The sequence below is a fragment of the Pelophylax lessonae genome (assembly GCF_965119305.1).
Source record: "Pelophylax lessonae genome assembly, chromosome: 2".
NCBI classification, from domain to species: domain Eukaryota; kingdom Metazoa; phylum Chordata; class Amphibia; order Anura; family Ranidae; genus Pelophylax; species Pelophylax lessonae.
Window position 1 is genome coordinate 565,547,575 of NC_138769.1, and position 26,055 is coordinate 565,573,629.

Here is a 26,055-nt window from a genome sequence, read left to right on the forward strand (position 1 = left end):
TTGTATCTGTATCTAGCTATCTTATTGAAATGATTTCTAGATTCTTCTTCCAATAGATCTTTTAATTCATCTCTTTTAATTATAAGGTTTTTCTCTATTTCTTTTTTAAATTCTTTTTTATGTTTTTGTTCTAGATCGTATATTTCTCTTATGAGTGAATTGATTTGATTGGACCTCTCTTTCTTTTTTCTTGATGCACTGGATATTAATATTCCTCGGATATACGCTTTATGTGCTTCCCAGAGTGTAGCGGATGATATTTCTGGTGTGTCATTCTTTTGAAAATATAACTCTAGTTCTTTTTCTAGTCTATTTCCTATTTCTTCCTCTAGAATTAGTTCTTCGTTTAACCTCCATGTTCCCATACTTTTGTGGTGGATCGGTGTCTTAATTGTTAAGGTTAGGGGAGCGTGGTCTGACAATGTGGTTGTACCTATTTCTGTAGTTTCTATAAATTCCAATAGGCGATGGTCAATAAAAAAATAGTCCAGTCTTGAGTACATCGAGTGTATTGAGGAATAGTAAGTATAATCTCTTTTTTTTGGATGTTGAACCCTCCATGCATCTACTAATTGATTCTGGTGTAACTTTTCCCTTATTTTCCTTAGTTTTTGTTCTCCCAGCATCCTTACACCCGATGTACTGTCGACGCTTGGGTCTATACAAAAATTTATGTCCCCTGCCATTATCAGATAGCCTTTTTTAAAGCTCTCTAGGTCATACAGGATTCTCCCCAGATATTCACTTGGTTTTTTGTTTGGGTTATAGATATTGGCTAATGTCAGCTCCATCCCCCTTATTTGTCCCTTAAGAAAAATGTATCGGCCATTCGGATCTGTTTTCATTTCTTCTAGGGAGAATTCTGTATTTCCAGCTATTCCTATTGCTACTCCTCTTGCACGCTCTATTGGTGAGTCCCCGTAATACCATTTAGGAAAGTGTTTAGAAAAAAGTTTTATATTCGAGTGGAGAGAAATGTGCGTTTCCTGCAGAAAAGCTATATTTGCTGCTTCTCTCCTCAACTCTTCCAATATTTTATACCTTTTTATATGGGAATTTAATCCTCTTACATTGTATGTTATTATTTTTAGTTGTTCATCTTTCATTTTTATCTTTTCTGCTCGGTCCAGCTCCTCCTCGAACACGGAGGCGCTGGATCGATTTAAATTCTGCTGACAGCATACTACCCATGTTGTTGGTCTGACAAACTTTTAAAATTTCTTTTCCTTTTGGGCAATGGAGAGTTTCCCTGTCCCTTCCCCTCCTCCCATCTCTCTCCCTCCCCCCCCCCTCCCCCCCACCTCCGTCCCTCTCCGTCTCATATTGATATTCTTTTGATCAACTTTTGATCTTAGGGTATTTAGTTGTTTCTTTGGGTCATTCTCCCTGATACCCATTTCCTTTGGGGTGGTGCTCTAGTGGATTAGCACGATCTATCTCCTTCCTCAATTGGAAGGACATTCCGGCTTTGGGGGGGCTATCCTACTTCCTTTATATAGCTTATCTCCCTTCCCCTCCCTCCCTCCTTCCCCCCCCCGGCCCCCCTTCCCTCAGTCCCCCCACACAGTTCACATCGATATGAGGGTAGGAGAGAACCCCTCAGCGTATGGCAGGAGAGAAAGAAAAAAAAAAAAAAAGTTCTCTCCCGGCTTGCATTATTTAGACAGTATTTCCACATATTTTATCTTTTGTTCTTTCTAGCTAATGTCCATTGCTGTTCTTCCATCTGTGAGTTTCTTCCTGGTTCATCTCCCCTGTCACCTTCTTGCCATCCGGGCAGGTTTGGCTCTTGTATATCTAGTTTTTTGCAAAATTCTTGAGTTTCCTCTGGAAAAGTGAGTTTTGCTGATCGTCCATCTCTTTTTCCTATTAAACTAGCTGGGAAACCCCAATTATATCTGATTCCTTGTTTTTGCATCTCTTCTGTCAAAGGCTTTAAAATTCTTCTCCTCCTCAATGTTTCCGGTGCCAAATCTGTAAATATCTGTATCTTGTCATTTTCTGTATTTCCTGCATTTAGTAATGATTTATTCTTCTTTAGGTTTTCCCATATTTGTGCTTTATCTGTATAATTTTGAAACCTGATTATCACATCTCTAGGTGATTCTGCTGGGACTCCTGTCGGTTTTCTTATGCGGTGGGCTCTTTCAATCAGTAATTGATCTTCTTCCCCTCTACCTAATACTGGGTTTAAGATTTTTTGAAGTTTTTCTACTAAATTTTCTTCCTGTGCTGTATCCCTTAATCCTCGGATCCTCAAATTTTTTCGTCTTGCTCTGTTCTCTTGATCCTCTAGTTTATAAGCTAGATCTCTGGCTTTTTTCTTGGTCTCGTTTATTTCTTTTCTCATTCCCTGTATTATTTTTGTTTGGTCCTCTTGTTTTTTCTCTAGTTCTTCTACCCGTCCCAGGGCGTGTCCCAGATCCGTCTGGACACGTCCTAGGTCGGTCTGGATTTTAACCAATTCGATTTTTAATGATTTTTCCAATCCTGCGAACATTTCTCGCATATCACCTTTTGTAGGGGCATGTTCTTTTGTTTCTCCCTGCTCTTCCTCTTCTTCCTCATCATTTTCAGTCCTTAGGCTTAACTCTGAGTTTGCTGCACTGATTGGTGATTTAGCTACTTCAGCTTTTTGACTTTTCTCCGCTTTCTTCTTCTCTGTTCCTTGTTGTTTTTCCTGAGATGTTTTTTCTGAGGAGTTTTCTTGTGTCATAAATTTCCTTATTGTGTTAGGGCTTGAGGTCACCCTTGGTGATTTTGCAATAGCTCCTCCTCTTGTGGATTTACCCCTCATTGTGTAGAAAGTTGTTCCGAGGTTCCTTTATAAAATCTCACAACTCCATATGTTGGTACTCAAAAAATTAGGTATACAGTATTGATATTCAGTATAAAATTTGTTTGCATTCAAACCGGAGGGAGACACAGAAAGGCCGAGTGACCTCTATATTGACTCCGTATTAACAGGCGGCTATAAAGAATAGAAGTATGAGGCACTTCCAGCCTTCCACCTCCCTACTCAAGTCCTTATACAAGCTGGGGTGGATCTCATCCTTAAATGTTAAAAATGAAAAAAAGCAAAAGAGCAAGAAAGAAACTCATGCTGTATGGCATACAAAATGCTTGGGCAATGCCAGGTATTATTTCACAGAGAAAGTGTTAATTATTTTATGCAGCTCCGAGGTCCTTGTTTACACCTGTGTTCTTCTTATGAGTCTCTGTGTAGGTCCTTCATTCCTTCACCTACTAAATTGCTATACATACATATGTACCTGCATATGATGGTCCGGCTGCCGAGGTACCATGTAGTATTAACTTGTGCTGATTTAAGGTATGAAGAAACTGTTGCAGCTGCTAATCCAATAAAAGACACTAATGTGAAGTTACTGGTTTAAACAAGGAGCAGCTAGATCAGTCTCAGGTGTGCTAGCTTTATATTTTACCATACTGTTTTGTTGTATATTATCTCTAGGAAGTCTTTATAAGTCCTTCTAATAAACAGTAGGATGACAGTAGAGATGGTATAGAAAGAGGGTTTACTCCTCTGTAACTCACGGTTTTAGTAGACTGTCCTCTTTTAAAATACTTTCTGTTCGTCTGTAGGCTGTTTGCTCTCCTGTCTCCTCAGCTTCCCAGCCCTCAGGCATCAAGGCATCAGCATCTCCAGATAGACTATGCTGGATAGGGTGAGACGGTGCAAAAATGGTGAGGAGTCTTTCTCTCCTTTTCAGCTATACTGTAGACTTCACAGCGCTCACAGGACTCAGGTGTACCGGGCAGCTCTCTTGAGGTCCGCTCCCTCGGGACCCGCTTCTCACTGTCCACATCCGGCTTCCCGCGATAGCAGTTAGCATAGAGGCCTCACCTATCACCGCTGTAGCTGCCCGACTGCGTCGCCGTGCAGGAGACAGGGCTCGCCAGCATCGGCGTCAGTGTGCTGCAGAGCGAGAGGAACTCCTCCAGGTATCGATGCTGCACGGAGCGTGGTATCAAACCATGGAGGGAGACGTCAGGCAGGGGGGGGGGGGGGTCAGCGAGGTTCACCGCTCACAGTGCCCGCGCTCATCCCCGGCAGCTTAGGCGTCTAGAGTCTGGCCGAAGGTGGGTCGGGGTCGGGAGCGGTCGGGATCCTTAGTTCCTTCATGTAGGAGATAGCCTTCTCCCCCTTCAGCCTACGTGCGTGCCGTTAGGCTCCTCCCCCTCATGACGGGCTTGCACTGCCAATCTTCTGCCTACCATCTTGTGGGCCACACAAAGAGGGACAGCAGGTTGTGTGTTGAGCTTCAGGGGCCTAGATGCTCCTGTCATTGATCTCATTGTGTGATGACAATGTTTTATTCTGCACACAAATTACAATGAGGTTTTTGCGATTTTAGGTGACCGGCAAATATGAGCATTTGATGCTACAGTAGTGATCTTATTTTATATTTACCAGTAGTACTGTTGTTACAATTCTCTCTTTTCTTTGGGAGATTACCTAGTGCTCTTTCCATAGCATGCTCGGTTATGTAATGAAAAGTAGAATGTCACATTGAACTAAAACAGCATAATTACCCGTCGTTCCAGATGTTCTCAAGATGTAATTTGACAAGTGCTACAATGGCATCAAACCATACCCAAAAGGTGAAGGAAACTCTGGGCATGGTTTCCTGTCAATAATAAACAAAAGATTTAGCTATAGAAATCCATATTTTTCTCTGCAAACAATATAACATATACCGAAACATAACACATACTATTTAGGACATTCCCTACTGTAAGGTTCTGTAAAAATATACAGTTATATGAATCTTTAGTAAAATACAGACCATAAAAAAATTTTTTTTTTTTGCAACTGCTAGAATGAATTAAGACTGTGCCATAAAGTAAAGTACATCTAAATCATAAAATAATTGCTGGCATCATCAATTACTACATTATATGTATCATGATTATGTATGGTTATTGTTAATAATTTTTTTGTGCATACATGAAATGTCCTTATCCATGCATATATATCAATTATTATATTTATGCAGGTGTGTGCAATTGCTACCATTTATGTTAATATTTAACAAATATTTCAAAATAAAAATAAAAATGTATTATCTTAATTTTTAACTTTTTATTATCGATCGCCTCATACAAAGTCCCAACATCCCCTCTTGTGCTTTACAGGAATTTACCTATTTTTATATGCACGTTTTTTACTGCTGCCATTACTAAGGCAATTATGTAATTAATTACCCCTTTTTTACCTATTTATTTAGTTGCTATTACCATGGCAACTTTATATATTTAGTTGCTATTACCATGGCAACTTTGCATGAATATGTTATTTTTCCTTTTTATTATTTCCATACCCAATTTGTTTACCCCTTATATTTCATTGCACACATTATATTTTTTCCCCTTCCCCCTCCCCCATTTTTCTTGAACCTCAATAGGGATGGAGGTGTCCTTTTAATAAGCACCTCATTTAAAGTCCCAATATTTTTATTTTTTTCTTCTAATCATAAAAAGGTCCCAACTCCAGTGTGAAGCCATGCACAAGTCTCAAAAAAGTAAAGAAAAATATTTAAAAACAAAAAATAAAGGTCTTTCACATCTCCTGAGTGAGGCAATCCTCCTTCATTTGTGCCTAATATAAACCCCCTCTCAGACACAGCAGAGGGAATCAATCTAGAAAGTAGGGGGCAGGGCTAAAGCGGGCCGAAGCAGGGAGCCGCCAAATTTGGATCCATCTATGGGCAGGCTGGTTGTACTAAAGTCAATCTATCAACTTCAGTACAACCAGCCTGTCGTTTTCTTTGCGTTAGATCAGTGCCGCCGGCAACACTGATCAGTGTATTCTGACAGAGCAGAACTCTACCCACCATCAAAACGCAATAGCTGGTCGCAAAGGAGTCCCCCATCAAAATGGAGTTTGCTAACGGTGGAATAGAGTGACTTTCTTTTGTTTAACCTGATTGTTGGATAAAAGAAAATGTATCATCTATGGCCAGCCTAAAAGTGGTTCACTGCTGATTGGCCTGTGTATCAGCGGGGACAATGCAGATAGCCAAGTTCCCTGCAAAATAGATCACTGTAGCCCAGGAACAGTCTACATTACGGGGACAACTCTGCTCTGAATTCAGGAAGGGTGCATCAGCGTTGTCATTCCATCAAAGGAAGCTGCATGAGATGGACTTTACAGGCAGGATCAACATCGCTTTTTAAACTCTGCAGGAGACTAAGGGAAAACAGTGTGGGCACATTGGTCATTTTTACGTGAGACCATAGTTCTACATTAAAATTAAAAGATATACAATTTACCAATTGTATCAATAAATGCTTAACTTGTATTTCATTGTAACATTTATAAACATTAAAAAATGTAATTATTAAAAATTAAAATTCTTCAGTTTTACAGTGTGTAAAGCTTACTTTTGAGAACTTGGTCCAAGTCACAGCATTCCCTTCTTTACCTACTGTACCTTTAGGCAGAAAGAATATATGAAATTGATATTTGCATCAAGTTAACAAAATGACTTATGAGTATTAAAAGCAAAACAGACATAGCATAGATCACAAGGTTGTATAAAAGCATAGATTGCAAGGTTGTATAAAAGAGACAAGGTGCAAACACGTTGTAGGCAATAGACCAGTACTGTACTGTACTGAGCACAGTACTAATGAGTACTAACAAGTGAGTCCACCAAAAACATCTAATGAGTTTCTCCCATCTGTGTTACCATTGGTAAGATTTTCTTTGTTTCCTGTTCTGGAGATACAAGGAAGTGAGAGGAAGTGACAAGGAGGAAAACCCCATCTTTGACAGCTGTCACAGAAACAGTTGTTTCCGCTGGAGAGACAACAAAACTATTGTTTATTAACGTTTGGTAATAGGAGCCTTATAAGGTCCCCAGGTTCACCTGGCTCCTATATTAGCCTGGGACCACAGCCATGCAGATCAACATTTAAATGCAGTGTGCGGCATATGGTCAGAGCACTGACAGGCTGAACCCCCCCACCCCTTCAACCTCTGCAGCACTCATACGTCTATTTCACAAAGACAACCCCTGGATATGACGCTGAGCACATGGACTCAATTTCTTTGGTCGGCCATGGCGAGGCCTGTTCTGGATGGAACCTGTTCTGTTAAACCGCTGTATGGTCTTGGCCACCGTGCTGCAACTAAGTTTCAGTGTCTTGGCAATCTTCTTATAGCCTAGGCCATCTTTATATAGAGCAACAATTCTTTTTTTTCAGATCCTCAGAGAGTTATTTGCCATGGGGTGCGATGTTGAACTTCCAGTGACCTGTATGAGAGAAGTGAGAGCGAGAACACCAAATCTAACACACCTGCTCCCCATTTACACCTGAGACCTTGTAACACTAACGAGTCACATGACACCGGGGAGGGAAAATGGCTAATAGGGCCCAATTTGGACATTTTCACTTAGGGGTGTACTCACTTTTGTTGCCAGCAGTTTAGACATTAATGGCTGTGTGTTGAGTTATTTTGAGAGGACAGGAAATTTACAAGCTGTATACTCACTACTTTACATTGTAGCAAAGTGTAATTTCTTCAATGTTGTCACATGAAAAGATATAATAAAATATTTCCAAAACTGTATAATAATATAAATGTAATAACTATATATACACAGTATCTCACAAAAGTGAGTACACCCCTCATATTTTTGTAAATATTTTATTATATCTTTTCATGTGACAACACTGGAGAAATGACACTTTGCTACAATGTAAGGTAGTGAGTGTGCAGCTTGTATAACAGTGTAAATTTGCTGTCCCCTCAAAATAACACACAGTCATTTATGTCTAAACCGATGGCAACAAAAGTGAGTGCACCCTTAAGTGGAAATGTCCAAATTGGGCCCAATTAGCCATTTTCCCTCCCCGGTGTCATGTGACTCATTAGAGTTAGAAGGTCTCAGGTGTCAATGGGGAGCAGGTTTGTTAAATTTGGTGTTATCACTCTTACTCTCTCATTCTGGTTACTGGAAGTTCGACATGGCACCTCATTGCAAAGAACTCTCTCAGGATCTGAAAAAAGAATTGTTGCTCTACATAAAGATGGACTAGGCTATAAGAAGCTCGCCAAGACCCTGAAACTGAGCTGCAGCACAGTGGCCAAGACCATACAGCGGTTTAACAGGACAGGCTCCACTCAGAACAGTCCTTGCCATGGTTGACCAAAGAAGTTGAGTGCACGTGCTCAGCGTCATATCCAGAGGTTGTCTTTGGGAAATAGACGTATGAGTGCTGCCAGCATTGTTGCAGAGGTTGAGGGGGGGGGGGGGGTCGAGGGGGGGGGGGTCAGCCTGTCAGGGCTCAAACCATACACTGCCCACTGCATCAAATTTGTCTGAATGGCAGTCGTCCCAGGAGGAAGCCTCTTCTAAAGATGATGAAGAAAGCCCACAAACAGTTTGCTGAAGACAAGCAGACTAAGGACATAGATTACTGGAACCATGTCCTGTGGTCTGATGAGACCAAGATAAACTTATTTGGTTCAGATGGTGTTAAGAGTGTGTGGAGGCAACCAGGTGAGGAGTACAAAGACAAGTGTGTCTTGCCTACAGTGAAGCATGGTGGTTGGACTGTCTTGGTCTGGGGCTGCATGAGTGCTGCTGGCACTGGGGAGCTACAGTTCATTGAGGGAACCATAAATGCCAACATGTACTGCGGCATACTGAAGCAGAGCATGATCCCCTCCCTTCGGACACTGGGCCGCAGGGCAGTATTCCAACATGATAACGACCCCAAATACACCTCCAAGACGACCACTGCCTTGCTAAAGAAGCTGAGGGAAAGGTGATGGACTGGCCAAGCATGTCTCCAGACCTAAACCCTATTGAGCATCTGTGGGGCATGCTCAAATGGAAAGTGGTGGAGCACAAGGCTTCTAACATCCACCAGCTCTGTGATGTCATCATGGAGGAGTGGAAGAGGACTCCAGTGGCAACCTGTGAAGCTCTGGTGAACTCCATGCCCAAGAGGGTTAAGGCAGTGCTGGAAAATAATGGTGGCCACACAAAATATTGACACTTTGGGCCCAATTTGGACATTTCCACTTGGGGGTGTACTCATTTTTTGTTGCCAGCGCTTTAGACAATAATGGCTGTGTGTTGAGTTATTTTGGGGGGGTCAGCAAATTTACACTGTAAGGGTCCTTTCGCACGGCCGACGGAGCTGTTCTGCTCAGCAGGGGATCGATCCGCCAATCCCTGCTGAGCAGGCAGATGACAGCTGTCCTCTATGGGGGAATCGGATGAGAACGGGCCGCCTGTCTGTTCTCATCCGATCTGCTGGATGGATGGAAAATAGGGTTTCCGTCCTTCCGGATTTCACGGATAGGATCGGAAGCGGATAGCAGCGGATGTCAGCGGAGATGTCTCCGCTGACATCTGGTGCCCCACAGGGATGGCATGGAGCATCTGATTAGGTCCGCCTGAAAAACTGACAGGCGGATCTGATCGGATCGCTTGTTTGAAAAGCTGTACACTCACTACTTTACATTGTAGCAAAGTGTCATTTCTTCAGTGTAGTCACTTGAAAATATCTAAAAAAATATTTACAAAAATGTGAGGGGTGTACTCACTTTTTTGAGATACTGTGTGTATATGTATCTATCTATTATCTATCTATACACACACACTATATATATATATATATATATATATATATATATATATATATATATATATATATATATATATATATATATATATATATATATATATATATATATATATATATCTATAATGTATGGTCATCACTAATGCAAGAAATGGACATGTGGTAGAGGGATGGGGGGTGGGGGGGAGAGGAAAAAAAAAACAAGGTGTAAGAGAAGGAATAAAAAGAGATAATACATGTAAGAGAAAGGAAAAGAGGAGGAGGGGGGAGGAAGAAAGAAAAAGGGAGAGAAAGAATAAGAAAGATGGATAGAGAAAAGAAAGGGAAAGATAGAAGGAGAGATGGGAAAAAAAAATAAATAAATTGGGATAGAGAGAGATAAAAGGGAAAGAAAGGAGAACAAAGAGAAAGAGTGGTACCCTTAAGGGGTTTAATACCGTACGAGTGGAAGGGACAGAGCTGTTTTTGACAGGAGTGGGAGTGACGCTGGCTGTCAGAGTGGGAGTACTACTGGTGGGGGTGGGAAGGAACACTGAAACGGCACTGTAGGAACAGAGATGATGCAGGAGAAATGCTGGCTGTAGGAGCGGAGTGATGCTGGCGGGGGTCGGAAAGAAACCTAGGTAGTGCTAGGACACTGGGTGGTGAAGAGGGAATCTTGCTGGCTGGTGGATGAAAAGAGGATGGTGGTAAAGACTGTGGTGGGTGGGGGGGAGCATTGGAAGGCACCACAAAAATTCCCCCCCCAATATATATGGGCAGGACAAAGGGGCTGAGCCAATGGGCAGCAAAATGAGGTTTAGCCTAGGGTGTTAAAAATTCTTGCACCAGCCCTGGTATGATGTATGCATATTCTTAATGCTTATTCTTAATTCTGTATGCCCCCAAGTGCATAACTTTACATTTATCAACATTAAACCTCAATTGCCACATAGTTGCCCAATGAAACAGTGCATTGATGTCAGCTTGTAACTAATGGGTGATTTAAACCTGCATCCTGGAGTTCAACTTTAATGATCACAGAGCCGCATGCAATTGGTTTTATTGTATCTAGAGTTCAGAATTAAGCCTGAGCTTAGAGTCAGTCTGTGTAAGAAGCCAAATGTGTTAGAATAAGATTATAGCAATTATAAAGATTCAGGATTTAAAAAAAAAAACAAAGTATACCACATAGTTTCTTTTCCAACATTTGTAGCTGGTGTTGATTCAAACCTCGCTGAGTGCAGCATGAAAACTGCCAACTCAGGGCATTAGCTAGGAGAGACCAGGGGGCAGCTGGGGGGTTGGAGAAAAAATTCAAATCCTAAAAGAGAAGCAAACAAAAATAAATCCAGCGCTCCTACTAGGACAATATTCTCATTGCCAGTGCACAAATTACATCTGTCTGGCATCTTCACCTTCATCTTCTCACATGCACAGATACCGTATATATACCTATTTTTCTGCACTCATTGCAATATCAATCCTATTAACAGTCTAAGATCCACTCCCATCCCCATTAAAATGTTTTCTCTCAAGACAAATTTGTTTGGCCAGATTAAAACGGAACCGTATCATCTACTTGATAAAAAATAATGTTCTTTAGCAAGGAACATACATTCCACATTAATAATTATGCTACCAAAATGAGTGTGTGCTGTAAATTGCCCCCAGCGTTGCTCCAGAGTCTTCTTGCTGGAGGCTGCCGATTAGCTGAAGCCCAGGACCTCTGAACAGCAGTAAGCCCCAATTCACACTGATGCAATGTGGGAAATGCACAAATCCTGTGCTTTTCCCGCACCACATTGCAATTGCACGGCATCCATGCGATCTGCTGCGGGTGTTAATGTTAGAACAATGTAAGTAGAAGAGAAAGTGGCACTTCCAGACCCAGGAACTTGGAAACTTGAGTTTTATTCTTCAAATCAAAGGTACAACATCAGACAGGAACACAAGACAAACTGGACAGAAAACGCGTTTCACACCTTGTGCTTATTCATTGCTATTCACAGCAATGAATAAGCACAAGGTGTGAAATGCATTTGCTGTCCAGTTTGTCTTGTGTTCCTGTCTGATGTTGTACCTTTGATTTGAAGAATAAAACTCAAGTTTCCAAGTTCCTGGGTCTGGAAGTGCCACTTTTACTTCTACTTAAATGGACTTCTCAGGTTGCGGACCTTGGTGAGCACCCATTCCTGCAGGACTGCCACAGTTGCTTGGGATCCATCCGGCTCAGCTGGCTGCTTTCAGAGCGGTGATTTGTTTCTTAAGGTTAGAACAATGACACTCCGAAACAGCTTGCAAAATGCAGTGCGATTGCCAGTTTGTCAACCCCATTCGATGCAATACAGGGAAAAAAAGGGTTTAGCACCATTTTGGTGTGTATTAAATGCGATTTGAGCCATACAAAATATATGTCTCAAATCACACCGCACAGACATCGCATGTGATGTGCACAGGAATGCATTGCGATTCCTGTGTGAATCACATGCAATGCACAAGTGTAAACCCAGGCTCAACCATAAAGTGGAACTAAACCCATCGATTTAATGGTTTAAAAAAACATTCATATTCCTGGAATGGCGGGATTGCCACCTGTCACATTTATATCCTCAACAAAACTGTCAAACCATCAAATGGCTTGTGTAATAACTGATCACATGCGCAGCACCATGCCAGTTGCAGATCAAACAGAAGCAGCTTCCTTGGCTGTAAAGGATAGGAGGGTTTAATTCCACTTTAAGTCTGTCAGCAGATCAGCCTCTACAAACTCAGCAGTGACTAAAAATGGAGAGCAACTGAGCATGTGCAAAGCAGGGTGAGACAGTGTATTACTGGATTTAAAACCGTATAAGCACTTGTTTTGAAAGTTTTACGAAGCTGGACCTGCAAAAGGGGCCGGCCTGAAGTCATCTAGCTGGACTTAATTTTCTGACTAAAATTCCACTTTAATTACACTAAGACCTTATTCACAACATGTGCAGAGACAAGAGTTTCTGCAGTGTTCTGCAAGGGCAGAAAGAAAACAATTGTTCTCTATGTGTCCAGTTCACACCACGACACTTGTATCATGTGTAGATTTTTTTCAGCACAGGAATCTGCAACGTGTATAAAACCCACTGAATTGCACATTACAACAGATGTAAACTCGTGTCTCTGCAAGTGAAATCTGCGCTTTTTTCCACATCTGTTTTTGGTTTTTTTTGAGCATATGGTGTGAATAAAGCTTTTACTAAAGTACATTTTTAATTATTACTGCCAAAACACTGCATACTCATTGTGAACATGTACCCCTTTGTAGACTTTGAAAAGTTATGCATAGTAGACAACACAGGGTGGTCTTTTCCTGACATAAAACGGAACAAAACCCATCGATTCAACAATTCCAGGGCACGTGCCAGGAATGTAACTGTTATTTTGGTTGCACTCTCAGCCAAACTGTCAAACCATCAAACGACTGGTGTCATAACTGATCACATGTGCAGCACCATGGCAGTTGAAGATCAAACAGAGGCCAAGATAGCAGCTTCCTTAGCTGAAAGCAATAGGAGGGTTTAATTCCACTTTAAAGTAATTGTAAACCCCTACATACAGTATACCCAGTGAAATGACTGGCATCAGGTGATACACAGAGATGAAACAACTCCTCCAACATAAGTTGTACCTGTTTATCTGCAGTTTTCCCAAATTTACACAGCTTGTCTGAACTGTCTGAAAAAAGGATTCAGAGAGCTGAACATACAACTCTGCAGAGCTCAGAGAGGAGAGCTCTGACAGCTGATTGGAGGAAAGGGACACACTCCCCTCTCACACAGCACACAGAGCGGATGCTGTCAATCAGCTAGAGATCCTTCCCCCGTCACATTTTTTCTCTTGGGGTCAGGAAAACTTGTCAGAAGTGATTTAAGCAGGTAGCAGAGGAACAAGGCAGCAGACAGAAATTACACTCAATGGCTGCTCTAGCCAGAGACAGATACTCACTATACAGGGATATGCTTTTTTCATATTTCATGTCTGAGGTTTACAACCACTTTAATGACTAAGCTTCAACTGCTATCCCCATTTCTAAGGGATAGAAGCATATTAACTACTGAAGCAACCTCACTGGACTGTGAAAAGGCAGTTTATTGGCTTAGCCATGAAGTCCAGGGTACTCGGGTCCCAGGTAACCAAGTAAAAATATATCAGAGAGAGAGAGACACAACATTTTCAGCATAATAAAATGAAATAGCATTCATTTTTTTGGTGTCTACGCTTAAAGGGGTTGAAAAGTCAGAAGGTTTATTTTATCCTAATGCATTCTATGCATTAAGATAAAAAGCCTTCAGTGTGCAGCAGCCCCCCCCCCTTAGACCCCCTAATACTTACCTAAGCTCCCTCTCTATCCAACAATGTCCACAAGTACCTCAGCCGACCAGGGACTCTCTCTCCTGATTGGCTGAGACACAGCAGCAGCACCATTTAGCCAATCAGGAGAGAGAGAGGGGGTGGGACTTAACGGCAGCTCCGTGTTTGAATGGAGAAAACGAGCTGCAACTCGGCTTGGGTGCCCCCATAGCAAGCTGCTTGCTGTGGGGGAACTCAACAGGAGGGAGGGGCCAGGAGCTCCAGCCAGGGATCCGAGGAGAGGAGGATCTGGGCTGGCCTGTGCAAAACCAACTGCACAGAGCAGGTAAGTACAATTTATATATATATACACACACATATAAATAAATAAGTAAATAAATAAAGAGACTTTACAATCACTTTAAGCTGGACATTTCCTTTTTAAAATGTAAAAAGAGAAGAGCACAGGTTTATGTCCATAATACCGAAAACTCCGGTCTGCCCAGCTGTTATCTTTGAACTACTGAAACAATGCATGTTTTCATGTTATGCTATGGCTGCAAGAATCACAATAGGATGTAGGAAGTTTAGAGTATCCCTTTCCGATGACATGTCTAAAAGACAACCCATTCCTTCTGGATAGTGCTACTAATATCATATTTGTTCTGGCAGAGGATCTAAAGCCCCCCCCCCCCCCCCCCGCCAGAACACAGCAGTCAGCACTGATCAGATGCCGATATTCAGCCCGTGTGTACCAGGCAGGCTTAACCAGTGAACTCAAGTGTGAATAAATGACAAAAACTCAGCACCCTTCCAAATCCATACTAAACTGAGTTGTTACAGTTAAGTGCCTAAATTAGGCTGGAATTCTATTCACCTTCAGAAAGACTCTTACCTTTGGGTCTGGGCTCAGCAAATTAAACCAAAACACTGAGGCCCATGCTCCTGTGAACTGACTGATGTTGGAGATCACAACAAACGGTAAGGTAACGGCCTGAGAACACAAAATACAAGAAAACACTGTATAAGAGTTTTTTTCATTAACAAATTGGTTAATGCACAAAGGTGAGAGAATATAAGAAGCAAAGCAAATAGAATGCTTGTTGTCCAACAAACATGTCTGCTTCACTTCGAAAATAAGCAGGGTATGAGTTATAAAAATCACGACAAATATATCTAAGGGCATCTAAACTGTTCAAAAGTCAGTTTGACTGCATTTCCTCATTGTCCTTATTACAAATGCAGACAGAGTGGTTTACATAAATTTACCATAATATGTGCATGGCATGCAGTTGCTTTATGGTCCAGCAGCCTGTATGGGATCTAAGGTACATCATAACCCTACCCCCACAACCACAATTGAGAACTGGTGACCTTTGTGCTATATACAGTGCCTTGCGAAAGTATACGGCCCCCTTGAACTTTGCTACCTTTTGCCACATTTCAGCCTTCAAACATAAAGATATAAAACTGTAATTTTTTGTGAAGAATTAACAACAAGTGGGACACAATTATGAAGTGGAACGAAATTTATTGGATATTTCAAACTTTGTTAACAAATAAAAAGCTGAAAAATTGGGCGTGCAAAATGATTCAGCCTCTTTACTTTCAGTGCAGCAAACTCTCTTCAGAAGTTCAGTGAGGATCTCTGAATGATCCAATGTTGACCTAAATGACTAATGATGATAAATAGAATCCACCTGTGTGTAATCAAGTCTCCGTATAAATGCACCTGCACTGTGATAGTCTCAGAGGTCTGTTTAAAGCGCAGAGAGCATCATGAAGAACAAGGAACACACCAGGCAGGTCCGAGATACTGTTGTGGAGAAGTTTAAAGCCGGATTTGGATACAAAGATTTCCCAAGCTTTAAACATCCCAAGGAGCACTGTGCAAGCGATAATATTGAAATGGAAGGAGTATCAGACCACTGCAAATCTACGAAGACCTGGCCGTCCCTCTAAACTTTCAGCTCATACAAGGAGAAGACTGATCAGAGACGCAGCCAAGAGGCCCATGATCACTCTGGATGAACTGCAGAGATCTACAGCTGAGGTGGGAGACTCTGTCCATAGGACAACAATCAGTCGTATACTGCACAAATCTGGCCTTTATGGAAGAGTGGCAAGAAGAAAGCCATTTCTTAAAGATATCCATAAAAAGTGTCGTCTAAAGTCTGCCACAAGCCACCTGGGAGACACACCAAACATGTGGAAGAAGGTGCTCTGGTCAGATGAAACCAAAATCAACCTTTTTGGCAACAATGCAAAACGTTATGTTTGTCGTAAAAGCAACACAGCTCATCACCCTGAACACACCATCCCCACTGTCAAACATGGTGGTGGCAGCATCATGGTTTGGGCCTGCTTTTCTTCAGCAGGGACAGGGAAGATGGTTAAAATTGATGGGAAGATGGATGGAGCCAAATACAGGACCATTCTGGAAGAAAACCTGATGGAGTCTGCAAAAGACCTGAGACTGGGACGGAGATTTGTCTTCCAACAAGACAATGATCCAAAACCTAAAGCAAAATCTACAATGGAATGGTTCACAAATAAACATATCCAGGTGTTAGAATGGCCAAGTCAAAGTCCAGACCTGAATCCAATCGAGAATCTGTGGAAAGAACTGAAAACTGCTGTTCACAAACGCTCTCCCCATCCAACCTCACTGAGCTCGAGCAGTTTTGCAAGGAGGAATGGGCAAAAATTTCAGTCTCTCGATGTGCAAAACTGATAGAGACATACCCCAAGCGACTTACAACTGTAATCGCAGCAAAAGGTGGCGCTACAAAGTATTAACTTAAGGGGGCTGAATAATTTTGCACGCCCAATTTTTCAGGTTTTTATTTATTAAAAAAGTTTGAAATATCCAATAAATTTTGTTCCACTTCATGATTGTGTCCCACTTGTTGATTCTTCACAAAAAATTACAGTATTAATATCTTTGTGTTTGAAGCCTGAAATGTGGCAAAAGGTCGAAAAGTTCAAGGGGGCAGAATACTTTCGCAAAGCACTGTAGATGCTTGATTAAAAGAGCTAGCACTCGGTTACAGATCCTTATTGAAATTCGGCTTAGTAGTGTTGTCATGACTAGATATTAGCCGATTGTCAATAAACTGCTGGTGAAGGGTCTGAAACAGAGTGATGGCTCTTTTCATCACTATACTTACTGACAACCTTCAGGAATCTGTGTTGTGTACCTGTGTTCCGTATTAAATACATTGGGTGGAGGAGATCGACCACTCTTGTGTTTTCTGTTGCTATATACAGTACATGTGCAAGGGAAAATTTTCTCCAGACCTCTGCATCATGCAAACCTCATCCAAAGCATCACCATGAACATGAATTAAGGAACAGTCCTCCCAATACTGACATTTGAGTTCTGGATATTTACCAGTGGCTCAAATCCTCCACCAGTATCTACCCAAAATGAAAAAAAAGAGTTTTTGCGTGAACTGACCCCTTGCAGGGGGGCCTAACCAGTGGCCCGGGGGCCACACTTGGCCGAAGAGGCCTCTTGATGAGGCCCGCGACCTCCTTCTCTGGGATGGTGGGTTGGGCAAGCCCAGATCACATGACTCCTAACAAAAAGTTCTGGCGCTACTCCAAAGTTGGAAAGTCCTGGAATGTCCCTTCACAGAAGGTGCACAAAAACATATATGCAAAGTTTATGTGTTGGTAGTATATTATGATGGCAACACTGTTCGCCCAATCTCAAATGCAAGACAGCATAAAAAATGAACTTAAAAGAAAATAAGAGATGGCGCTCAGATGTGCATATAATAAGTAATGAACCCCAGTGCAGACTTGGGTGAATAGTCTCATGAACACTTTATTTGCATTGATCCAATGATTAAAACATGGTATGGGTTAAGCAAACACAGTCCTACCGCCCCTTGAAACCTCTGGACCTTCTCACCGATGGTTTTAGGAAATCCTTAGGGAACCGGTGGCTGCTGTTGGGACCTGGCTGGCAGATAGGGTCGCAGGCAGGAGGGCTCAACCGGTCTGATGTGCGGCTGCTTAACCCATACCATGTTTTAATCATTGGATCAATGCAAATAAAGTGTTCATGAGACTATTCACCCAAGTCTGCACTGGGGTTCATTACTTATTATATGCACATCTGAGCGCCATCTCTTATTTTCTTTTAAGCCCAGATCACAGGTTGCCGACCTGCCATTCCCAGAGAACTAGTGTTGTAAATGAAGCCAGTGGCTGCAGAGCAGAGCCACATAAACCGATGCTTCCTGTATAGCGTCTGCTCCGGTCACAGACGGAGTAATACCAAATGCACTCTGCCTGGGACAGCAACAGCCAGCGATATCTGAACGGAAGACTGTTATTAAAGGAAAGTTTATTACTAAAATCACAGTGTATATACAGTATGGGCGTATCTGTTCTGCAGTGGTTACTGGGCTACTTTCAAACTGATCTGCAGGTGTAGTGCAGTGCACCTGCGGGTTACCTGTACTGAGCCATAGACTTCTATTATTACCTGTGGGTTTGGTGCGCTTTCAGAAAGTGCACCACACCTGCAGGATATAATAGAAGCGTTTGGCAAAGTGCAGCTAACCCGCAGGAAAGCCACAGGCGCACTGCGTTGTACACGTGGTGTGGGTAAACTGCAGAGCATCAGTGTAAAAGCAGCCTAAGGCCCCTTTCACACGATTGGTCCAACCCAATCGGACCCTCCATTCGCCGCTATGGAGCGGCAGATATAAGACGGACTTGTGTCCATTTACACTCGCCTACCTCCAACCTGATCCGCTAAAAAAACAGAAGGGGATTAGTCCTCTTCCATCTGGGCGGCTCGGATGGCACACAGAGTAAAGTGGGCTATCATCCACCCGCTCCACTCATTGTGGCCCAAGTCGCTTAAGTGGCCCTTGCTCTTTAAAAGTTTGGGCACTCCTGCCTTAATGTATGTACATTTCTAATACACATAAGAAAGGGCCATTTATTTGTGTTTATAAGGTGGAACTATCCCCTGCTCACATGCAGATAAAATCTCTCTTTATGTTTAATGTCAGTCAGGATAAAACACCATGAGCCAAAACACTGAACATGTAAATTACTCAGAAATGACCATCACCTCTATAGTCAATTCGACTCCTTCGTATTTGAACTTGGTTGTAAAGGCAATGTTGTGTAGCTCCTCAATTACGCTGAGTGGTCCCTAAAAAACAAAAAACATGATGAAAAAACAGCAAAAAGATACAATATCAACAAGTGAAACCAGATAGGGGGAAGAGCCAAACATCTACCTGTAAAAGATAACTAAAACAAACAATACGTTTACTTATATAAAAGTACCAGCAACACATTTATATATCTGGAAGTTGAACAATATAGGCTGTTTGGGACTTTAAATGAGGCACAAGCAGGTAATGCTTAGTGTCTCCATCCCTGTATCAGAAAAACTGAAAATTGAGGGGATTACGAGAGGTGCATGGAATCCAGCCAGCCCCCAGTCTGATTTACTCACCCACCAGTCTGCCAACCAACCCAACCAAGGTTGGTTGGCAGACTGGTGGTTGAGTACATCAGACTGGGGGCTGGCTGGGTTCCATGCACCTCTCTTAATTCCCGCAATGTTCAATATATCTGGAAATTATATCACAAGAGAGAACCTTTTTGACATGTTTGCAGTATCTCCCATATACCTTTCTGTCAAACCTAAAAACAAGAAATTATTATTTTCTAATTCAGAAATGCACTTTAGGGTACGTTGTGTAGGCTGAAGCTTGCCATACTATTTGTATGTTCAAACCAAATGCCACAAATCTTTGTAAATTATGCAGGCAACGCACATGTAGTCCTCGTAAATTAACTTAATGCAGAGTTCATCTGAAGGGACTGCAGGGTCTTTCCAAAGAAGAAAAATAGGTTTCAATGCATAGAAACCAAACAAACAGAAGAGGATCCTGGTACATGTGCCTTGAATAAAAGGTAGCTCTCAGGGGGTGCATTTTCTCTGGTAGAAACTGAACCACAAATGGTAGTGTATAGATTGCCAATAGGGCTGAATCTGTGGTCAGGTCCAAAACATGTATGCAACAAACTTCAATACTAAGTTGTAACACTATAAAGTACTGAAAAGTCCAAGGAGTGGGGAATAACTGTACAAAACAAACAATGTAACAAACTACAGATATTTTCCAGGGCAGAATAAAAATATTGAAAGCCGTGGCAATTATGGCCATTACTTACATTATTTGCACCTTTACTACCTTTTCCTCCAACTCCAGCCTTTTGTTCCTTCAGCATCTATGGGAAAAGAAATAAAACTGAATAACAGTCATGCTTTATTTATCTAAAAAGGGAGCCTGATATAGCCTAAAAAGTGCTTACAGTGCTACTAAACCCAGGACCCTGCATTCACTATGTCTGGTTTCCCACAGTACACAGAACGCTTCCTGTCTGTGCGTTCCATCTGAGAGAAGTCAGGTCACCACCTTGTGGACCATATTGAAAGGAGTGCGATCTTTTTATCCCAACACACCCACTGCTAGGAGGATCCAGGACCACCCGGGCGTGGACAGATGGGACCCCAGCTGGATTCCTGCCTATAAGCCTATTTGACCCACTTACCGTATGGTATTGGGGGTCAACATCTTCTGGTGAGTGTGCATTCTTACACCATATTTCACATGCACGGAGGGTGTCACCACTACTGCAAACCTTTTGGAAGATCCACCCACCATCCCTGACACAAGAGGAGTTTCTTCTTGGCGTTTGTGGCATTTTGACGGCTTAAACGCTATCACAGCACCAAAACTTTTTTGGACTTCTTTGGACATTTTTTGCACTATGGACACATTGCATCATTACTCTGTTGTTTTATGCTTTATTTATATGCTCCATGTTTTTGCATCACTTTATTATATATCCACCAAATTGGGCATTCGTTTTTTCGCTGCATCAATATCAGGAGCACTGTATGTGTTGTTCTGAGTATTGCGCAGATATTTATTGATTCACTGCCATATTACACTGTATATAAGCACTTTATATTGATTTGGGGATGCACAACAGATGATGTACTATATATGATTGATATGTGATATAGCATAACCCATTTTCTCATTGAATTTTCTCACTATTAGCAATTACATTGGTTTAGCCACTAGGCTAATTACCATTCACCCCCACATCACATTCTTATTTATTCTATTTGTTTTGGAGACATGCGCTTTTGGTAATATTTTTATTATTTATTTCATCCTTACCACTGTGGGTTGTCTACAGCAGCAGTCCCCCCTTTTTCTATACACCTATTTATTTTTGGCGCGAGTGTTCAACACATTATATATACTCTGATTCATCCTGGTGCCCCTAAGGAAAGAACGGCTTTTAAATATACACAAATGTTTTAACTTTCATTTCGTACTTGGGGGAACACCACTTAAGATTGGGTAGAAACTGGATCTAATGGACAGCAAACTATATAGTTATGCCTAAAACAAACCTCAATAAAAAAAAAAATAAATAAGTTTGACAACTTCCGTTGTCCTAAATCTTTTTTTTTTTTTTTACATGGGAGAGTTATAATATTCTGTACTTTCCTTCACCAGCTTTATACATCTGGGGGTTGATGTAGCCAAGAAAGTAATTCCACTTTCGGAGGAAACTTTGCCATAAAGAATACATTAGGGCCATCTTGGAGGAGGCACATAGCAAAAGCAAACTGCTGAATCTGCAACACAACTCCACAGAAGAGCAGCATGGAAAGTACATTTGATCAGAACACCTGCAAAAAAAACTTTATGGCAGGTCAGCAGGAAGAATAGCAGACCTCATTAAAAGAGAAGTATGTTCATGCAAAAAATAAATAAATAAGTATACTAACCTAGGCCCCCCACTAGCTCTAAGACTGAGAACTGAGACTGATCGCACAGTTCTTCCCTGTACTCTGAGCAGGGAGCAGTGACCGTCAGTCACCGGCTCTCTGTTCTGTCCCTACAGTGCTTCCTGGAGAGCTGGGCTGTGGAGGGGGCAGGAGCTGCTGGCTCAGTTTCTCAGTGTCTTGCTGAGATACTGACCCAGGCATCTAGGTGGACCGGCTCTGACGTCAGCCAACAAGCTTTAGCCAGCTGTCGGCTGAAAATAGGCCACAGGAGTACAGCCAAAAAAGCTTTTGCTATACTTCAGCTTTAATTAAGTTCCCCTTAGTGCACTCTCCTTTATAGGCACAGTTATAGGAAGAAAAAAAGATGTGTGGTGTGACTGACAGGCTGTCTTAAAATAGAAGATACTTAAACAATAAGGTGTATATGAGGAAGAGAGGAGAATCCAATCCCACCCATGTACTGCCACATCGCAGCAAAGAACACAAGCTTATTCAACATTATTCACAAGTAAATGCTGAACATTAAAATCAAGAAAACGTACCAAATGTTTGTACTCCACCATTAGTCCTCCTTGCTGAACATTTTCCATAGACTTGTCTGACGATCCAAGCAAATTAAATTTACGAAATCTTTGGATAAACAGAGACACTTGTCAACTGTGGCTTGCAAGCAAAATGCCAATATCTAGTTTTGTTAAACAGAACTGAGTGATGGTCTTACCCTTTGGTATCGGGTGGATTCCTGTGGGGGAAAAACAACACTGTAATTACAAATGCTGTAAACCAGTCACATAAATAAATCCAGTAAATTAGTTCCCACTTGTATGTGGATCATGGAGAGACAGGTGGAGCCACATATAGACAGTCAAGTCCTCTCAGTATGCTGTTGAGATTGGAGGGGATTACTGGGCACTAGGGATGAGCTTGGGCGTGTTCGAGTCCGTACGTGCCCAATCCCACCAGGAAGTCAACACTGCACTCTGCTAATCTCAGGCAGGGAGACATTTCCTGATCTGTGCAGCTGCGGATGGGGAAATGTCTCACTGCCTATGATTAGCAGAATGCAGTATTGACCTCCTGGTGGGATCAGGCACGTACGGACTCGAACACGCCCAAGCTCATCCCTACTGGGCACACAGGTAAGATTACAGAACACAACAGAGATACCTTCTCCCCTTTAGGTTTCTATGTGCATGAGGCACAAAGGGCTACAGCTTTGCCTGATCAAAGCAGTCCAGCATTTCATGGTATCAGGAACTTCAGGCAGCATTTATTTGATGTCTGAACTTCATAGCTCAAAGCAGTTTTTTTTTTTTTTTTTCAAGTGACAAGAGTCAAGGTGCAGTGAATTTACATAATGTTGGAAACCCTTACAGGGTCACTTTACACAAAGCCATCATTGGCAGGTATGTTATGAACTGTAATTATATAACAAATATATATTAATATAATTAAAAATAAATATAATTAAAATATTAAAAATAATATAATAAAAAATTATTCATTGTGGACTGAGCCTATATCAGACACACAGCTGACTCCCTGCCTAGTAATCACTCCTTAATAGATTTACTAAAACCGATGCACACAGAATCTGGTGCAGCTGTGGATTGTAGCCAGTAAGCTTCTAATTGGAGCTTGTTCAATTAAAAGGTAACTCCAGTTTCGTAGAGAAAAAAAAAATCAGCAAATAAAGAAAAAACAATATAGCGTTTACAATTGCGAAACAAATCATATTATAATTGAATGTTATTCAAATTTACCTTCCCTTTTCAATCTGCAGCTGTTGTAATTTTCTGAAAATGCAATGCAATATGGCTACCTGGAGCTGTTCTGTACACAGAATGTATACTGACCACACCCCAGAAACATCATTTCCTGCTTGTGTGATTGGCTCACCAATTTTCCCAGAAGTCTGCACTAAGATACAAGTCAGATTTCTGGCATCCCCTGCAACAAAAATGTCATTTTTGGTGAGATACTCCCAATAGGAACACGTCTAACGGGGTGCAGGCCCAGCAGATTTCCTCATTAGAGCCCTGCTAAAGGTGCCAAAGCTGATAGGTAACGAGACCACTCCCATTTGACCCACTCAGCACAGGGGCACAGAGGAACAAACAATGATTTCTTCAAAATAACAAAAAGGAAGGAATCTGCAACAAAGTTTGTTAAAATCCCTGCAATGTACAGAGATCACCCAGAGGGGAATGTTTTTTTCTCAACAAAAGTGGAGTTACACTTTAGATTTTGACAATAAGACCTGGATGCTGATTGGTTTCTATGCAGACCTGCACTAGATTTTATACTTTCCAGTTTTAGTAAATCTCCCCACCATGGTGCACTATGAACAGCAGCAAGTCAGATACAGCCTGCCTCGATTTCTGTGGAGGACATCTGGCATCATCTAGTTCTTTCCTACCCAGCCTTACTGCTCTGACCCTTCTACTTTCATGCATTTGTTTTCAACTGTTTCTATTCATGGAAGCTCAGGATCTCATGTGGGAGTTTCCCAGGGCAATCTGTAAGTAAATACAGAGTGTCCATGAAAACATTTTGATATTCACAAAACTTTAAGAACCAGCCTGCTGCTTTTGTCAGGGCTGAGGGATCTGGAGAGGAGAACTGCAGCAGAATTCTGTGATGTTTTCATGAAGCTATTCACCCCCACCAGCCATGATCTGCTTGCTAGGAAAAGCATAGAACCCCAGTTTTGATATCACCGGGCCTACATAAAGGTATACAATGAAACAGAATGGTTTTGGTTAAAAAGCATGTTGAATGAGGCAGGGGGTCAGGAAAGGCAAAAATAACCAAAACAAATGTTGGCTTTAGGGCCCATTTACACTTCACGTAGTGGGAACTCACGTTCCAGCTTGCTATTTTGCGTGGACAATTTACATACGTTTTCGCATGTCGTGCATAGGGCAGCCCATATTGGCTGCCATATGCGTGTTCATCATGCAAAAAAGCTCATGCTCCATTTTGAACAATGAGCTTTTCACAATGTTTAAATACGCGTTTTTCTGCATGACAATCGCACGCACCATTGAGGTGAATGGCTTGCAGACATGCAATAGACTATTGGCTGCGATTTGGAATTATGGGCCCAATAAATTTAAAATATTGCAGCATTTTAATCCAAAGTCCATTGTTTTTTTACCTCGGACATAAGTAATTTGATAAAAAAAAAAAAGATGACAGTTACATAAACGTTTTACAAGTTTTGAGACTTTTAAAACATACTTGTCAATTGTGCATAAAACCTTCATATTTTGCTGGAGTTCAGGAAGATTCACAAGCAGTCTAGCAGGAAAAAAAGAACAGACATTCACATTTATATAAAAGAAAACAATAACGCAATTATACAATGAAGTTACTGTATTCCTCGAAGAGTACCTTTAGGGGAAGGTACACACTGAACTGAAATCGTGCTCAGCTGAATTTGAACAATCTCATCCTGGCATTTCAGTGCGAGTTCGGGGGTGATTTGAAAGACATCTGTACAGGTTCATACACAAATGTCTATTGAAATCGCCCCCAAAGTCGCCAAAAAGTAGTGCAGGAACTCCTTTTGGAAATCGTTGCAGTCCTGCAAAGTTGGTATCGCAACGATGAAAGTGCCGCTGCCAGCAATAGGCTGCAATTTGACATGTCAGATTGCGCCAATGTGAACGGGGTTAAATGTAATATGTCTGCAAAAACACCTGAATAAAACTTCAAAATCACCAAGAATATCTTTTGCCTATCGGTGCCGGGATAAGGCCATCTAGAGCCCAGGACAAACATGCCAAATTGTCCCCCCCCCAATAGGTATGAGCACTATGGGTCAGCAAAAATCCCCTCCCCCCCCCCAAAAAAAAAATCAAGCACTAATCTGCATGCTTACCCCTTAAGCATAAAAGTTTCTTATCCCTGCAAAAATCCCCCCTGGAATTTATAGACGACTTATTCTAGGTTCAGAGGAGTAAAACTCCTAAAATGAGACTGGTGTGTTACATCAAGCTAAAACCAAAATGACCTGGTGTGATGTTACTTCTAAAAAAGGCAAAATGTTATTTTCTGGATTCCTGAAGGACTCCCAGACATTCAATTTACTATTCTAATGCTCCACACACATGGCCATCAAAAAGAGTTTAGCGAGCACTTGCTGACAACAGGACCAAACGGGTGTAGTGAGACTTCTAAGAACCCAGCAAAGCTCAAAAATTTTCAAGGCACTGATCATATTTATTGACCTTTAGAGTCCATTCAGACTAGCGCGACTTGTCAGGCGA

General features: G+C 41.7%; 1 protein-coding gene across 1 annotated transcript in view; it reads right to left on the reverse strand.

Moving 5' to 3' along the window:
* STAT2 (signal transducer and activator of transcription 2) overlaps window positions 1-26,055 on the reverse strand; it is a 130,772-nt gene that overhangs the window by 38,080 nt on the left and 66,637 nt on the right. Inside the window, exons 11-19 of the mRNA XM_082244373.1 lie at window positions 25,025-25,084; window positions 22,503-22,523; window positions 22,324-22,411; window positions 20,143-20,199; window positions 19,025-19,108; window positions 14,825-14,923; window positions 10,792-10,927; window positions 6,406-6,455; window positions 4,555-4,649 (exon numbers count right to left, since the gene is read on the reverse strand). Of these exons, the coding sequence (XP_082100499.1) occupies window positions 4,555-4,649; window positions 6,406-6,455; window positions 10,792-10,927; window positions 14,825-14,923; window positions 19,025-19,108; window positions 20,143-20,199; window positions 22,324-22,411; window positions 22,503-22,523; window positions 25,025-25,084 (690 nt within the window). The remainder of the gene's footprint in view (window positions 1-4,554; window positions 4,650-6,405; window positions 6,456-10,791; window positions 10,928-14,824; window positions 14,924-19,024; window positions 19,109-20,142; window positions 20,200-22,323; window positions 22,412-22,502; window positions 22,524-25,024; window positions 25,085-26,055) is intronic.